At 40.5% G+C, this 18,498-nt stretch overlaps 1 protein-coding gene across 8 annotated transcripts in view; it reads left to right on the top strand.

Annotated features, from left to right (window-relative positions):
- LOC121943362 (RNA-binding protein Musashi homolog 2-like) overlaps window positions 1-11,837 on the top strand; it is a 133,689-nt gene extending 121,852 nt beyond the window's left edge. For 2 of the 8 annotated variants that reach the window (XM_088078475.1, XM_088078478.1), the window contains exons 12-15: window positions 1,734-1,931; window positions 4,646-4,800; window positions 6,478-6,554; window positions 8,609-11,837. In XM_088078475.1, the coding sequence (XP_087934601.1) occupies window positions 1,734-1,931; window positions 4,646-4,800; window positions 6,478-6,519 (395 nt within the window). In that variant the 3' untranslated portion in view covers window positions 6,520-6,554; window positions 8,609-11,837. The remainder of the gene's footprint in view (window positions 1-1,733; window positions 1,932-4,645; window positions 4,801-6,477; window positions 6,555-8,608) is intronic. The other 6 variants (XM_088078474.1, XM_088078477.1, XM_088078480.1 and 3 more) reach the window with 4 other exon arrangements.
- Window positions 11,838-18,498: the final 6,661 nt, after the last annotated feature.

Genomic DNA, 18,498 nt, shown 5'->3' with positions numbered 1-18,498 from the left:
CTTTATTCTCCTGCGAGTGGACATTAGCCAGAAGAAGGCTTGGTAGAGGAACAGCTCTCAATCCAAGTTGGGTCAGCCTCTCCCTGATGCCGGCTCTCCTCCCTCTCTTTGTCCGGCGCTTTCAGTTTCATTTCTCCCCTCTGGTCTGACTGGCAGCTCGGCCGTTGGTGAGGATCCTCTCACGATCTGCTGCGTTCAGTCCAAACCACACTCAACTTTACCTGATGGCGATAAGTGCTTCTCTATAAAAAAAAGTCGTGCTTCAGCAGAGGGAGCCACGTAGTTGGAAAAAAACGAAAAAAAATACAGTAAAAAAGGATTTGAGGAGTTTGAGTTCTGCATCTACATGCGCTGCCGTCATCATAGCAGCCAGTCGCCGGCCAACGATGCAACACAGAGCGCAGGAGCTCAGACCAGAAATTTCAGGAAGATATGAAGGTATGAAATATTACATACCGCCCGAGCGTAGATTTTATACTCGAAAACTTCAGTGCTGAAAATGTGTCTTCATCAGCGTTGTTTATAGTAGAGTAGTAGTAGAACATTTCTTCTACAAAGCCAAACTTTCAGAGGAGGGAGGCACAATGCTTCGTCTCCTTCCTCATCTTATAGTCAGTGTCACATTTAAAATTAATCCAAAGTTTCTGGCTCAATCTCATTGATTTATCAGCACAGCCAAACCTGAATTATTGATCATTTTTTAATTATCATGGCCTTATTTTGCTTATGTGAAAGTTTTTTCCGCAATAATTACAGAACATTATAACACAGGAGGAAAACTAATAATGTGAGCTGACTTATTAACTTATTATGTTTTGTTGATGCTGCTGAGTGGATGATGATATATTACACGTTAGAAAACGGCAGGGTGAGTCGGGATGGATCTGATCCTCCTCAGTCCTCAGATTGTTTGTGCAGCTGCAGAGTTCAGCAGTCCTGGCTAAATCTGACGTGTTTTATTGTGTGATGTTGTGATGGATCTTAACAGAGAGTTAGCAGCTGGTTTTCCCAAATCAGTTTTGTCTGACGGTTTTTCTATTCCAAAATATTTTCGCTCCGAACTCGTCACGTGGTGCCGCTCTGTCAGGACTTTCCACATCTACCTTTGACGTTTTAGGTATTCTTCTGCATTAACTGTTTGTGCTCCGGGATGTCGTTACCGTGATGTCAACAAATGCACATGGTGGGATGAAGCAGCACGCGCTTTGTGTTTACACATAAAGTTGTAGAAAAAAACAAAACACACCCATTCACATGGGAAGCAAACTCCAAATTCCCGCACGAAAGTTGGTTGTTTGTGGGACTAATCTTCCTGTCCACTCACCCGCCCAATAAGCACGCTCGCATGTGCATGCAATCAGTTTCATACGGTTCTCATGTGACGCTGCATATTGCATGTAGATGCGCTTCGTGTCCGCCAGCGGTTCTGTCCGACCGCGTTCTCACCTGACGTCATCTGTGATGTTGCATGTGGACATGTAAGGTGGTTTTTGGCGTCACGCTCGTAAAGCACTGCCTGAGCGGAGCTATTTGACGAGTTCGGACTGAGAACGGGTTTTTTCACAGCACAACGTTGGTTCTGACAGCAGGGAGAATAACAGCAAGACATTAACAGGGAAACTCTGAGATCCAATTCTGTCATTCAGGAAAAAATCAATCATTATTAACATCAATGATGGAGTCCCAACCCCTCCCCTCCTCCCACTCCTCTCCCACCCTCCCCTGTCTCCCAGGGTTCCCTGAATATGGGTTGTACTCCGGGGCCGGCGGTGACGTGCGGGGAGGAGCGCCCTACTCACTGGCCGACTATGGCTCCCTGGGGGCCCAGGCGGCTGCTCAAATCCTGCCCAGTGAGCACGCCAGCTCGGCCTGCAACTCTCCCACCTCCCTCCAGCACCATCTGCACAGCCCGGACCCTTTTAAGAGCCCAGGTGTGTATTTCTGTGTCTCTGCTCCTCCCACACATGCATGTAGACTCGCAGACAACACAAGTCAACAGCAGCTTTAGAAAAAGACGGAAGGAGTGTGGAGGGCGATAATAAACATGACGCTGTGTGGCGGTGTGCACCATCTGCCTGGGATGCAGTGCATGCCTTTTGTAGCGTTGCCTTTGGAGTATTGTTCATTTGAATTCTGTTGCACTGTCACTGCGTCGCACTGCTTCGGCGTCCAATGTGCATTCGGCTCAGTATGCATCTGGACGCCTGGTGGAGGTGTGGCTTGACGCGTCTGGCTGTTAGCACTAGCATCAGAGGCTGTGCTGGCTCGAAAAATCCAGGTTCGCTGCTACATACTTGGCATTGAGGTGACATTTCAGGCTTGAAGGGCTTCGATGGTACAAAAACTCATGTTGCAAAGCCACTGTGGCCTTCAATCACGCACTGTGTCAAAGGACACCACAGAATGTGATTAATCAGATTTCAGTTTTTTCTGATTAATGAATCCAAATTAACAAGTTCTTTTTTTTGTTTTTAGTTTCTATCCAAGTTTGACTTTTACCAAGCATGATGGTAATGTAACCAGTATGATGTAATCATTCATGCACTTTGGGAGATGCACATTTATAAATGTGTATTGGCGTGTGCTCGCATGCCACTGAATTGTGCACTGTGCACATTTCTGATCACACGACTTTAAGCGCTGATTGAAACTTTTGGAACTAACATTTTAGCGAGACGTCATAATCGGACATTTGTTCTTTCCTTTTTTTGGACATGTTCAAAATAAATTTCAATTCAATCAGCTTTTGGAAATCAACACTGGACAACCCAAAAAAGTGTACAAAACATTTACCTTGTTGTAGTTTTGAGCAGCGTTTCACTCTTTTATGTTCTTGATTTAAAAAGTTGCTTCAGGAAGCAACATATCAGCTAAAAGGTCGTCGACCCCTTTCCCACCAAAATGACCGCATGCACGCAGGTTTTTCAAACCCGCTAAATACAGGCGATGGGTTTTATTTCCGTTGGATGTGGACACGCCCACCGCCATCTGCCAGCGTAGATAATGCCACTGGTCCTTTCAGCGTTATCATCTGATGTGTCTGTGCGTGTTGCATGTGGCTGCAAAAGGTGGCGTTTGGCGTCACACGATTTGTCGAGTTCGGAATAAGAACGGGCTGGTATTCGAGGACTTGGGATGAGAACTCGATGGGATTTTAAAGATTTGTCTCCAGTGCTGCCTCCCAAGTCATATCAACCATAAAAGTTTACTTTTTTTAGAAAAGACCTCATCTGAGAGGGTTTTTACATTTTCTGTACAGAATGAAATCACGATGTCGTTTTTCGGAGCATTGCACATTATCTAACCAAAGTGCTGTATATTTTGCAGTATATATAATGAAATACACTTTACTCCTTTTAATGCATGACTGTAGCCAGGAAACAAAGTATGAGTGGTGGTCTGCAGTTCTTCTCCGAGCCCGTGAAAGCGTGGCTCACCCCTGCAGTCTTTTAGCACACATTACCCAGGACACCCGTGTAATTTTCTGGCTGTCAGGCAGGCTAGGTCCAATACCCCGAGCACTTTGGCGAAGATAATCACCATCATATATTTAAAAGAGGTTGGAGGAGGAGCGGTGGGAGTTACGGAGGGGGAGGGGAGGTAGGTGTGGTGAAGTGAAGAGGCTCTCCGAGTGACAGGTGTTGATTAGATGAGGGGTATTGTGCCCAATCCCCCTGTGCAACTTCTACCAGGCTTTCATAGACGGGCGGGCCGCCATATCTGAGGGTCCCGCAAAGAGTTCAAGCAGAGAACACCGATGACAGGTCAAAGGTCAGAGTAGTTTTTGGAAGGTTTTTTTGCATTTGCATTAGCAGGAGGTGGGAAAAATGAGCTGTATCTGTGGTATTTATTGGAATAACATATCTTGCAAAGAACAGTATTCACTTGATTTTTTTGTAACTCTGCACTCTGTACACAAATGAAATGGCCAACTGAAACAGTTAATTAATAACAATGATAATAATATATATAATAATAATACTAATAATTTATATAGCACCTTTTATACACACATTTTGTGTTCTTCATATTCAGTTTTTTCATTTTCTGTTTTTAAATTGCTTCTATATTTTTATCTTATGTCTCATTCTATTTAAATTTACTGTTTTTCCTTTATGTTATTATGTTATCAATTATGTTATCTTCCTTTATGTTAATTGTTGCACTAAAACACCAATTCAAATTCCTTGTATATGTGCATGTACTTGGAAATAAAATCAGGTAATGTAGTTCATGCACACTGATGTTTAAATTTGAATTTCCTTCTATGATCTTCATCCTCTGAACCAAAAACAACTAAAAAAAATATATTTTCTGAAAATACTCTGCTCTTTGCTAACAAATATAACATGGGTGAATCCCAAAAATCAACGGGTTCGAACAAAATAAGAACAAATCCTGGATACGAGCAAAAACAAGAGTAAATTCCTTCATTTATTGTTTTTTTGCATGAGGCCCACTGTCATCAGGTCGGTCTCAGGTTGCATATGTTCATGTTTTCAAGAACTCGAATATACCGTCTTTTCTTCAACTTATAACTGAAGCATGAAGGCTGTGTGCCGGCTCACTGTCAGCTCTGATTTCTGAGCATCAGTTGTGTGATGTATCTTCTCTGGTTAATCTGGCTCCTGGCCTTCCTCAACAGGAAACAACCCAGCCCGGCCTGGAGCTTTTCCTGGTGCCAGCAGTCCCGGTCCTGTAGCTGACCTCTATGGAAACACCAGTCAGGACTCTGGTGTGAGCAACTACATCAACGCCACCAGCCCTCAGCCAGGCTCCGCCTTCAGCCACAGCATCGCTGTGAGTACATCTGCTTCTTCTCATCGTCATCGACCTCATCGAATCTCTTTACTGACTCCCTGTGGCTAAACTCATTCTCACTCTTCTTATTCACCGCCGACTTCACGAATCTATAGAAGGCGGTCAGCTGAAATAAGGATAGTTGGATAGTCCAAATCTGGAATCAGTCAGTACATTTACATGATGTAGAAATATTCAAATTATTGACTTGGCTTCTAAAATGCATGAAAACATGTTAGTCGGACTGAAATGGTCAAATTTCTCAAAGTTGGACTAACACGCTTAGGAAATGCAGTTTGGGGGTCAATTAACCCTTTCAGGTGTACGCCTCAATCGGACCTGAACCGGCCTAGGTGCTACGCGCAGGCTCCATAGTCCCACAGTGTGAATTTGTAGAAGAAAGCCGAGAAAAACAAAAGAAGAAGAACAAAGGAAGAAAACAGACAAGACAAAGGTACCAAATAAAGCGTAGAGTACGTACGAAATGTACTACGCAGAAAATTAACAGCGTTCCCAACATTTGATCTGTATGTCGCTTGCTGACTTTTTTGGCATGTGATGTAATAGATCAACCCAAAAGAAGGTCCAATATCAGCTAGCTGAAAGGCGGCATATCGCCACCTACTGTGGTGGAGTCGGACATATTTCCGTCAGTAAATCGATTGTCCCCCGTTGCTTGACAAGGACGGCGGTCTCATTAATAAATGGCCTAATCGAGCCTTTACTGTAGCTCTACCTAACTATGCATGTAAACGTACTGAGTAATTCTGTCATCACTTTGACTGTTGCTTTAAAATACCGTCATGCTTCCCCTCCAACACATCACCATCAAACGTCTTTGGTTGATAAAGTTTGGGTTCAAGCTCAGGTTCAATAAAACCTTTGTGCTTTCTTGCCAGCATTTTCTCTTTTTCTGGTTTTCACACGATACTTCCTTTTATGACTGAGGGCTTCGCCTGTGCTAATAGAGGGGTTACAACATCGTAACCTGTTTTACCTGCTGCTCTATTTTTGGATTTCTTTCATTAATAGCAACACAAAAATCTGACTTTTTTATTATTGGAAGTGGACAGAAAACTGCTGCATCCATGCAGCATCTAAGTCACTTATCTGGTGTGTCATAGCTGTTCACATGTACAGCAGGTCACAGTCCAGAAATGCCCACTCAAATGGCAGTGTCTTAAAACAAGTATTTCTTAAACCGAAACTAAAGAATGCACTCTAGAATTGGGATACCCTCCATGCAGGGGTTAATACCAGTTCGAAGATTTAAAAAAGTCCTCAAATTCTAGAAATGTCCTGAAATCTGAGAAACATGTTGGGGCTGCTGCCACGGGCCCCTGGCCTCCTGTAATTTTGCAAAAGTGGCCCCCAGACAAAGCATGTTGGGTATCACTGGTTTATGCACAATGTACAACAAACACTGAAACATCTGCTGTAGACTTTGGTCCACAGATCACCTCAAACCTTCAAAGATAACAAACAGTCTGTCTGTCATTTCAAAAGTCAAAAATGTTGTAACCAAACTGTTGTGTACTGACTGACCTTTTCTGCTAAAGTCATGACTCTCCGCTCATGCCGGCATCACTTTAAATCAACTACACTTACAGTTTGCTATTTTTTTGCCCTTTTTTCCAATAGATGCATACTGACACAGCTGCTAATTGTACATTTTAGGGTCCACTGATTGCGACAGCTTTTACAAACGGATACCACTGAAAGCTAACAGGTGACTGGTTGCCATCTAATTTAAGGTATCTTATTCTTTTTATTCTATATCACAACCCTGTCTGCCTTTAAAAGCATGTATTGTTCTTGTACCTCTTTCACACATCTTGTTTTTCATATTTATTGTCGACGCCGTTCCTAAATAAGATGCCACAGCTTTCTACAGGGCTTGTGCTTGCATAATATAGCATATACAAAAAATGGAAAGCCCTTTGAAAAGCTGTATGGAGGAGACGCTGGATTCTCCCCGAGGCGTCCTTTCATTGTATCTGCAGTATTAACCATGGGTTGACTCATGTATGCATGCATACTTTTGAAAAGTTTTATAAGAAAGCTTTTTTTCCTTCAGATTCTGCTTTACTTTACCCAGTGTTGTATTCTCTGACAATTGTTAGTTTTTGAAAACTTGAAGTAAGGATGTATTCATTCTCTCTCTACATTTTGGGTCCTGAAACTGAACTGAAACTACCTTTATGTGTATGTCAAAGAACTATAAAAGAAGCTTTTTACCTTTTATTTTTATTATTATTATTATTATTATTACTTGCGACTCAGACATAGAATGATACATTTATTTGCCTGGCACTTCATCATAAGCTCAGAGCTACACTTGCTTTCCAATATTCTTTTGATGAAATATTGAAGAGTAAATTAAAACAGACTTGATTTGGCATACTTATACTCGGCCTGATAAAGGTCTTCTCGTTATTTGGAAATGCTCATTACGGTTTAGCGGATGCTTCTATTCACAGCAACTACAAAAAGTTAATTCAACCCAAAAATTCAGGAATTATTAAGCACATGAATTTAATCAAATAGGCGGATTAATTATCGACTTCATGTAGAGACAATAGGAGACAGAAAGAGGATTTCATATGATTTATTTAATGGGCCAGGTTGCAGCCTACAGAGACTTATTGTGAACCCGAAATGTTGAGTACCGAAAAGTTTTATGTCATAAATGTACAGTAATGGTACATCCGCAGCTGCTCAGATAATTTGGACATTATCTTGGTGCTGTTTGGGGTTATTGAGGATGCTGAATCCATTAACCCAGAAGTCTGCATATTTTAACTGGAGTTGGGCTGATTTTGATTATTTTTTTACGTCAGTTTAGACATTTTGAGGGCGCTGGATTGAGTGGATCAGACAGGGAGCTTACTATATTTATTTTATGTTTTTGAAATAACTGAAACAACTTTAAATAAGTTAGATAATGTATGATTCAGATATGGATTCAGCGTCCAAGAAAATGTCCAAATTAGCCAAACAGTTGCTGAAGTACTGTCAGTATATGCAATTACGCAATATAGAAATTATGCACATTGGACATAACTTGCCTATGCAAGTTAGCATCTGGCAGTTTCTTTATGTTGGGGGCCACACTGTCGACTTATAACATAAAACTTTAGGGTACTCAGCATTTCGGGGTTGTCTTTGCTGGCAAGTAGCAGATGAGTTTTCCGTGTGAAGATGCAGCGCGTTCTCATTCTGAAGTCACAGCCGATTTTGCAGCGTTTTTGATGCAAGATCCCAACGCCAAAACCCACCTTTTGAGTCTGCATGATAGACCGCTGAGAGCAGGGGCGGACAGAACCATTCGGAGGGCTTTTATACGCCGACGGACAGTCTGGTGGCAGAATGACGTGCAGATGGAGCCCGTCGTGTCTGCATGATATGCCGCTCTACGGCGTCAGGTTGAAAAGAAGGTGGACTCGTGGGGCGGTGAATAAAACAAACGAATCCTGGACTTTCATATCACAGTGCGTTTTTTTCTTTTTTTCTACAATATCCCTTTTTTGCCTAAACCTAACCATCGTGCGGACATGTGCGTTTTTTGGTGTCCCAGCGTTAGTTTCCATGTGTTTTTGTTGCCTAAACATAACCACTAGCAGCGTCATCCCACCATGCGCTTTTGTTGACATCACTTTAACGCCATCCCAGAACGTCAACAGCAGACAGAGCGTAATATGTAGACGCGGAAGTCCACTTACAAATCGGCCGCATGTGACAACTGAGAACGTGTTGTGGTGTCTGTGCTAGAGGCTGGGGACATTTTCTAAATTGCTTCTGTGTGCAGGTGATGCCATCCAGCACTAACCACTACAGCATCCACACAGCGAGCCAGAGCGGGGACGGCACCAGATGAAGAACAAAAGTCAAAAATCATCACAGAAAAAAAAAAAAAAGACGGGCCAGGAGTGGTGTAACGCCTGAGCTGCTGTGGAGATCCCTCTGTCCGTAACTGGTGTCCTTGTGTAGAGATTTGCTGGCTAAGATTTTATTTTATTTTATCTCTTGATTTAAATTGCTTTCCTGAATTGTTTTTTAAATTTAAAAATCAATAATGAGATTATTTTTAATGTTTCTTTTGATCCACACGTAGAAAAAGCAATGTTCATGTCACTCACCTTTCTGTGTTTCTGCTGAGACGCTGTTGTTACTCGTCTTTTTTATCTTTGAGTGAATGAAAGATTGTCAGTTTGCACATATTAAGAACCAACTCGGCTTCGCAGAGACATTTTGGTTCACGCATCAAAACACGAGACAAACCAATAACACTTAGTAGCTTTGGTTCTAGCAATGTGGTCACTAACTATTTTTGGCAATAAGAGGACTTCAATATTTTCACAGTCCTGTTTTATAAATGTTTTATTGTCTGGAGAAAAAAGAAAGTCCTTTTAATTCTGTGTCAGATTTAAGTGTCTAACTGTAAATTGTGCTCATATATCAGGCATATCGCGGTTTAGAGAGGGACGGACGTATTTTTGTGATGGTTATTGGGCGGAAAAGGCCACATAACGCTGGATGGGAGGACATTAACTGTCTCATCCATCGCACAACGCCTGTGGAGAAGATAACGCAGATCGTGCACGATCGGCTCGCTCTGTACTCTCACTCTCCAACTGTGGCTAATTTGATACCAGCATATTTGTCTACCTGATGAGCTACAGTGTGCACAATTAGACGACACAAACGTGTGGATCTGCACTCTGTGACGCGCAGCTGAAAAGCTCCTCCGTCGTTCCTCCGGAGCTCTGTAGCACGAAAAACAAATCAATCCAAAGCACACTTGATAGTTTTGGGAATACTGGACGAAATCAGTGGCGTCCTCATATTTCACAAAGAGATGTTTGATATACTGTCACTGTCTTTACATGTCTGGTGTCACACAAAAGGCAATATTTCAAGTTTGATTTTTTTTTTTGTGTGTGTGTGTGTGTGTGTTTCTTACGAGGAGGAAGACGTGCAGCAGAGGAGTGTTGCTTATTACCTCAGTCCTGTGTGTTTTGTAACGATGACCAGAGAACTTGTTTGAGGAGAAATATGACTGGCTGACAAAGTGAAGTTGTTGCACTGCTTTTTCGAGGTAAGGCTGAGAGCAGATTTCATTTGCACATTGGTCGGTCAGTCTCTGAAGTGGACTCAGTGATGTGGAGGACTTTTATTTACAACCCAGCCTAACTTGAAAACATTTATTTACTGTTTTTAAATGCACTGTAAAAAAAAAATAATAATAAAATAAATATTTGATTTACGTAAATACTGTCTGGGCTGCCTTCACATCTTTAAGTTGACTGGATCTGAGAAGACAAGTTGAGGTAATTTTGTTATGATTGAACTCTTCTTCCCAAGTTCAGTCAAAATCTAAGGCAGCCCAGACACTTACTTTTATAAGTTAAAACAACCACTTACACACTGTAAAATCTGAAAAGTTGATTTTACTTGACAAAAAAAAAGTATTCGTTTCAACTTCAATAATGCCTGGGCTGCCTTCAAATTTTTAAGTTGACTAAATTTGAGAAGACAAGTTGAGGTAATTTTGTAATTATTCAACTCCTCTTTCAAGGTTCAGTCAAATTCAAGGCAGCCCAGACACTCGCCTTTTTTTTTTTTTTAATTCAAAGTAAACATTTACACATTGTAAAATCTGAAAAGCTGATTTTATTTGAAAAAACTCAGAAACAGGTTGTCTTGAAAAATGTTTGTTGGTAAAAGTCCACATATATATTGTTAAGTTTACTTAAAATTAAGTTATAAGTACGTAAATTTAGTGAAGTTGTTGCAACTTGCAAAATAAATGAATCTTTCTACGTGTCAGCAACTTCAGTAAACTAAGTTTAGCGTGCTATATTTTTAAATTCTGCTGGTTGCAAAGTAGTCAAATATACAACGCTTTCACACCAAAATTAGTGCGTGCATGCAGGTTTTTAAGAGACAGGCAAACCTGCAAAATGCTGCATCCTGACTGCCAGTAAACACCGCACGAGTCTGCCTTTCTGTGCAGATGTCTTTGGATGTGTGTTTTTGCTGCTTAGGAGGAGATGGAGGGTAATTAGTAACAGTTAAGGAGCTGAAATTACCTCATTCAACCAGGTGTTGTGTTTCCATTAATGCTGATTGAAGTCAGAGGCGATAAAAACTCGTGTGTACTGCAGAGTCATTTGACTCGGGTGTGAATGACGATAGTACGCTTTCCCATTGCATTAAAAAGCCGGATGTTAGGCGTTGTGTGTTGGCGGCTAGATTAACATTTTCTTAAACATGTTGACAAAACAGAACTAGCAGATCTCCTAACTTCATCATTGTCAAAATCCTCTTTGTGATGATCAAGTTTAGTCAGATTAACTTGGTTTACTGAAGTTGCTAAAACTTGGAAAGAACAAGGTCCTTTCAGCTGTCATTTTTAAGTGGCAACGATTTCACAAAATTAAGAATACAGCTACATTTTAGGTAAACTTAACAATTACATAGAAAGTAAACATAAATTAAGATTAATAGTTATACTTTTTCTCCTTTTTCAAGGCAGTCGGTTCCCAAAATGATTAGAAGTAAGATCAACTTGTGCGATTTTACCGTGCAGTGTGTTGACAGTTGCCTGCATACCACTGGTTGATCCACCATTACTGAAAACACACAAATTTTCATACAAGCATTACGAAACATGTAAAGAAAAATAGGAATGTTATCTATCATTTAATGTAAATAGGACTTTGCTATAACTAAAGAATCTTTCTTTAAAGTTTGAAATGGTTTATGAATTATTAAATGTACACTGTTTTCTTCCCTTCTGTGCTAAAACAGATATTTTACTATAGTTTCTTTTACAAACCATGGGAAGCTGAATGCTGGACTGTTTCTAAAACGGGGACTTCAAGTAATAATGAAATTATTAAAAAAAAAAGAAATGTGTATGTCATAAATTAAAAAAGAAACGCGGTCGTTCCCTTGTATGATTTACATTTCTAAGAAGGATTTGTATCAATATTTTTGTGGCTGTTAATAATTATATAACAATAATAATATGATGTACTGTATATCCATCCAGTTCTTTCTCCATCCGCTGTCATCCTCTACAATAATCTTCAGTTGATCATTAATGTATTTCAATAATGTATACAAAAGAAAATCCAATGAGCTTATATAGGAGTGCTGTCTTTGATACCAGTGTCGTGGTCTATACACGGATTTGTTAACCTTTAAAACTGTCACTTCCTCCGTCTCTCCTCTCACTCCTTCTCATAGTAACTAGTGATAGATGTTCTGTAGTTAATAGAAACTCTTAGCTCGTACTCATTAGATGATGTAGGACCAGTAAAGATAGAACTTTATCTTTTTTTCACTCGTATTTTGATTTTTCTGTTTCTGTGCTGCTTCCACGTGGTTTCGGCGAACCAAAGCTCTCATTGAAATTGTTTGAAGGAAGATTTGCTGTAAGTTGTTCTTGTAAACAAGGCATTAAATGGACCCCTGCCCTTGAATGTTATAAAAACAGGGGGGTTTGCCATACTACCTTAAATGCTAATGCTAGATATGCAAAACACTTTAATTTGTTATAATTTGACAGAGTGGTAGGGATTTTATTAATTTTATTACACTGATGAAACAAAATGACTTATTTTTATATAGTTACGACAGATTGATGATTATAACAGTAATAACAATAATGACTATTATAAATATCATTAATCTGAACTCTGTGTTTTAATATTTGTACTCTTGAAATAACCCAGTGTCCCATGGTACTACTTTTTGAATACTGCTTTTTTTTTTATTACTTGTTAAGTATTTGTACACTTTAGTTTAAACTCACATAAAATGATTTATTTACTGTTAAATCATGGAAACAGCTCATACTTTAATAATACTTTAAATACCGGTCACTAAAGTTTGTTGTTTCGTATCTTTCTGATCAAATGTTACTCATCTACAACACTTAAATAGCTGCAGGAACTCGCAATAACTTTCCCTGCTGGACTTTGGGGACTTGAAGAGATGGTAGATATGGGAATGAGGTAAAACTGTCCTCCATGTCTACCTGAGTGTTTCCGTAATGCTTCTGTTGCTTTGCACTTTTGCCAAAAGCTGTAAAGGTGCGTTCACACCAAACAAGTGAGGCAGATTACACACAATGTTAATGCAACAACGCAAACTTCGGCCAGGCGGCGCGAATGACGAGAATTATGCAACGCAACCAAAAAAATTGTGTTATTTGCATGAATAGAAATTTTTCAACTCAGTTAAGAAATTTGCATGACTCTGTGTGACAAGACACCCGCTAAGATCTAGCTGAGATTCTCGTTATGTGACGAAAAAAAAAATCTGAAATGGGCGGCAAAGGAGAGGGCTCGGAGAATGGCGAGCAAAACCACGAGACTATGTGGTAAACTCTGAAAAATCAGTATTTATGACCCGTGTATGCTGCTTTTGTTTGACTTCTCTCACAATGTTACACGACCTTCCTCTCATGGTAACATCTCAGTAACCATGGCGATGGATGTTTTAAACATTGGCAGGTTTATTTCTATAACTAAAGCCAGTCTAATATCGCCGTAATTTCTTTGTCTCGCATCAGAGTTATGAAGATCTCGGTCTCTTCCTCCGTCCACACGTACCGAGTCATGTTTTGTAGAACGTCATGAGACTTTATTGTGCTTTTTCTTCTTCTTTCAGTTTAATGGTGGTTGGCATCCGTAAAGTTGCTTTACTGCCACCCGGAGTCACACATCGTATGAGCTATAAAAGCCCAAATAAAGTGTTTCCATAGCAGTTTTGTGAAATATGGCTTTTTCAAATCACCTGAAATACCATTTCATGCGGGTGTTTTTTGCAATAAACTGAAGTTTTTTTCAAAACTGACGTGTTTCCATTAGGCGTATTTTGTATTTGCAATTTCAGTTTGCGCGATTTGAGGGTTAATGAAGTCTGTCTAGTTTTATTCTGTTTTTTATTAACATTTTTCACAGCGTCCCACCTGTTTTTGGACCGGACTGGTACACGTAACTCGATGCACAAACATTGGGGGAGAATCGATTTGAATGGAGTATCGAGTATGTCCCACTCCGCACGATGGGTGGCTTTATGTCCCCTTTCAGCTGGTTTCTACTTGAAAATCTTCCGGTTGACCTATTACGTCACATACTAAAAAATTCGCATACGGGCTGCATGTTAAATGGAGAAAACATGGATAACTTTTTGGCGCTGCACATTTCGTATGTACACTACGCTTTACTTGGTACCCCAACCACATTTTCTTGGTGTGTTAGTACAACTTTGAGGAATTCGATTTTCAAATAGAGTACGATTTCATTCGGACTAACATGTTTACATGTATTTTAAAACTCTTTTTCCAACATCATGTAAACGTACTGAACTTTATGTTAGTAAATGATCCACATACTGTGTGTATGTGTATTCACGTCCAGTTGACACATAATTACATCAGGTCAGAAACCCGAATCTGTACCTGCCGAAACCACTTTGAGTAATAAAGTGTTTTTAAAGTACGAGCTGTTTGCCATTTCGAGTAGCCGTTCCCCATCTTCTTATGCAGTTCACCTTCAGTGCTTCAGATTGTTTTTGGATTTGATCTCATAGCTCGCACTTTAAGGTAGCATGGCTCTGTTGTTGCTGTACTTTAATATTGACAGCAGTTTACAGCTAATGAATGTTACACATCTCGCTAGACAAGTTCATCATTGGATAACTGTTGACTCGAAAAAAGGAAAAAAACATTTGACGTGGATGGTTTTGAAATATATATTGTGAGTGTACTACTGTATCCACTTAAACTTGAATCTCGAGGCAAGTGCTAGGTAATGGCCAACCGCACATCTCGTCACTCAAACACAGCGCACACCGTAGCTTGCGATAGTTATGTACACACGGATCAAAGGGTTAAAGAAGAGCTTCACGCATTGCCAGCACTCTCAGCTAATTTCTTCCCATGAAGCAAATGAAAAGATACTGAAACAGTAGTATAACGTACAATACTAATAATTTCATTTAAATCGTTACCAACGTTGGCACAACTCAACACTGACTTGAAGGTTTCGTGTTTTTAAAAGTGGTGCCGTCATTAGTGTCTCATCGTGTAGAAGTTTGTCCTTTTGTCTGGAGGTATCTGATTGCCTTGCCCATTCCTACCACTTGCCCATTTTTTAATGTTCACAGACTTTTTACCATGAGAGCTGACTGAATGGACTGACTGTCTGAAAACATCTTTCAGGTCTTCTTGTATGGCTTGCTCAAGCCCTGTTGTAAAAAAAAAAATAAATCAAAAATAGAAAAAACAGGAAAAAAAAAGAAGAAAACACAAAAAAGAGTGGATGGGGGTCTCTCACATCCCAGATGTGGAAAGTATAATTTTATATTTGTATTTTCAAATAATGATAATAAAAGATGTTTGTGAAAGGTTTCCATCCTCTACTCTGGTCCAGAAATTAATGTGTTTGTCTAAAAAACATGAAATAAAGCTGTTTTCAATCAGTTCCAGTCATGTTTTTACTGCGGACAACGAGAACTACATTTTAAAAAATATGCACTCGAAACATCACAATCAGCTTATCATTAGATAAAGTAGGATATTTACATCTGACCCTCGAGATCATCTTTAAATACCGTTTGAGTATTTGTAATGTCGGACTGAGGACGAAAACGGAGCGTAACGAGTTGACGCTCCTCTCTGATACCAGGCGAACATTAACAGAATCTTTAAAAAAGTTTGAGCTGCATCTTTTGATACTACCTATAAAATATGTATTTTATGTAAAATAGTCTAAAGCCAAGTATACGCTGTACAATTTTAGCCCATTTTTGAGCTGCACGACTCATTCTAGATTTAAAATCAAATTTCAGCTTCGTGCAGCGTACACTGGGACTCAAGGACCGATCATCTGCTCCCGAACAGTCGTCGGTTGAATTTCAACGGCTGTTCATAAAAACACCAACACAACACAAAACTTGACGTCCCCTGAATAAACTAATGTTAGCAACAAGTGGTTGTTACGTAGGAAGTGCAGTTTTTGGCAGGTAGCAAGTCAACAGGTAGCTTACGTCCATTTCTCTCTGCAAAATGGACAAGCCACATTCCTCAAGTCATCTGCGAGTCCATATGTGCGATACCTCTTTTTGTTTTAGGTTTCGGCACTCAGGATTGCACGTATTATCAAGGCAACACACTTCTGTCTTGTTAACATTGTTGCTTTGTTGCCTTGAAGCTTTTAATCTTTATTGACAATTGTCAATAGCCAGGACAGTCCACAGGAGCCGTTTTTACACGTACAACGTGAGCTCTCAGGTCATGGCTTGACGATCAGACCGTACAGTGTGAGCACAGAAATCGTAAGATGTGGCTTTTACCGCGTATGCTTTTTGGATCTTTAGCCAACAACTTCATGGCATAATCTCAGACATCATGTAAGATGTTTGTAATTAGAGAGGCCTGACTACAGTACACCTGTGATACCTTTAGAGAACTGCACCATCCCAACATGGACAAATCAGAAGCAAGCATCAGTGCCTGGAGAAAGGGCAAGCGCTTGTTTAAAGCTTGTTTGTGTCTATACTGAATTACTTGGAAACTTGGTGTATTGCATCAGAATTAATAGAGGACAACAGTGCAGATTTCTTGTAAAAGGCAAACCGTGTCCTTTGTGCAGCTATGTCAGAATGAGGTTGATGGTTAGATTGGGACTTGGCTCACAGCCAGTGCAGCTCTCACACAGGACATCAGCTGACTGTGGCCAACCAATTAAAAAAGGTTGAAAAATGACTGCAGGTGCAGGGAGGTCTCTTGAGAACTCATTTAGTGAGTGTCTGTGTTCTCCAGTGTGCATTTAAAGCGTGCTGCTGCAGTCCTGTAGCTCTGGATGTGTGTATGAACGCTAAAACATAACCAGGCTCTGAGTGTGCTCACACTCCTACCGACTCTTCCCCTGTTCTCTTTGTGATCAACAATTTGCCTTCTTACTCTTTTCTCAAAGTTGTCACCAGATTAAGATGATGTAAAAGTTAATATCAATGAAAAACTGCACATTCCCAAACACTAAAACTATCTCATTTGCACACTCAGCGCCCCAGTACACTCCTGAACTCCTCCAAATGAAAACCTGTAAGCACCAGCTTAGAAGACTGTCCAAGAAAAACAGTTCAACAGTACAACCCCAAGCCTATACCGACCAAAAACAGTTTAACTGTATATCTCCAAGCCTATACCGACCAAAAACAGTTTAACTGTATATCTCCAAGCCTATACCGACCAAAAACAGTTTAGACATCTCCAATATGGAAGCCCTAAAACGTTTCTATTCTTTTCACTTTCTCAGTTTTCTCGTGATAATGACGTATTTCCAGTTGTTTTCTTGTGACAAAGACTTCGTTTTCTCATTTCTCATCTTGGGAAAACAGAGCTGGTTTTCTCGTGATAACAGATCAATTTATCTCGTTATCTCGGGAAAACGAAGCCCATTTTGTCGAGATAGCGACAATTTTCTGGAGATTAAGAAAACAAATATCCTGCTGTAATAACCAGGAGGAGGACATGCCATGCCGCCATCCCCCACGCTAATGAGGTAAGTCTGTTTTTGCTTGTTTTGTGTTTTTGCAACTCTGAAAGTCACTACTTCTGATTACCGGCCTGATGTTTCGTTTTCTTAAAGCTAACATTGAGAAGAGAGAATCTGAAAGAGTACTGTGTGCAGCGACATCCTCCTCACCGCTTCCACAGGCTCGTAACTACGGCAACCGATGCGACCACGGACACGACACGGCTAACAAACCGGTAAGGATGAAATACAAGAAAAATAAGTTGTTATCGCGAGAAAACGAGAAAATGTCCTTTTAGGGCTTCCGTACTCCAAGCCTAAACTGATCACCTTCAGCAATTCAAAGCTGCTCACTGATGCAGGAAGCAAAAAAAAGCAGAATAAATGTAGAATCCCCGGATGTGTGGCCCGTAACACATACGCAACAGAGACTTACGGTAACTCCCGCTGGTGGAGACTGACTTCCGGTTTGGCGCCGCGTTAGCTTGAATGGCGGCCTAAAAAAAATTTAATCTTGCAGCTCTTTTAGATGCTCCAAATGTTATGTTAACTGCATGTGTTGAATCTAGATAGCAAAATGAGTCATTTCATGGGGGTTTTGACAGCCACAGTTAAGAACAGCAGTGTAACAGCAGAGCAGTTAAATTAACAAGAAAAAAATCGAGCTGAATGGGGATCAGACTGTACATGCGAGTTTAAAAAGATGTGTTTTAAGATGAGGTTTAAAAGTGGAAAGAGTCAGTGCTGAGGATGTCAGGTGGGAGAGGGTTGCAGAGGTGGGGGGGCGGAGCGGCTGAAGGCTGTAAACCTCACGGTGGTCAGGCGTGCAGGAGCTTATATAACTTCACAAATAAGAGGAATTTGTGCTTAGAAATGTGGAAATACAGAACTAATACCTGCGGCCGTGACGCAGCCACACTGCATGTGTGGACAGCACGTGCATGAAACACGCTGTGTTATGGACAGATTCCCAAAGATCCTTTTGTGAACAGATTTGTCAGGATCCAGGCCACAGGTCATCAGGAGCTATTGGGTGCACCTGGCATGCTCTCCCTCAGCTGACTGCAATCAGTCAGCTGGGAGGCTTTAAAAAGGGACTGCAGCTCCTCGGCTCAGTTGTGTGTGTGTGTCTGAGACTCAGCAC

This window comes from Plectropomus leopardus, chromosome 6 (genome assembly GCF_026936395.1).
Source record: "Plectropomus leopardus strain MGB_pleo_1.0 chromosome 6, ASM2693639v1, whole genome shotgun sequence".
Lineage (NCBI taxonomy): Eukaryota > Metazoa > Chordata > Actinopteri > Perciformes > Serranidae > Plectropomus > Plectropomus leopardus.
This window is presented reverse-complemented; position numbering and strand designations above follow the sequence as displayed.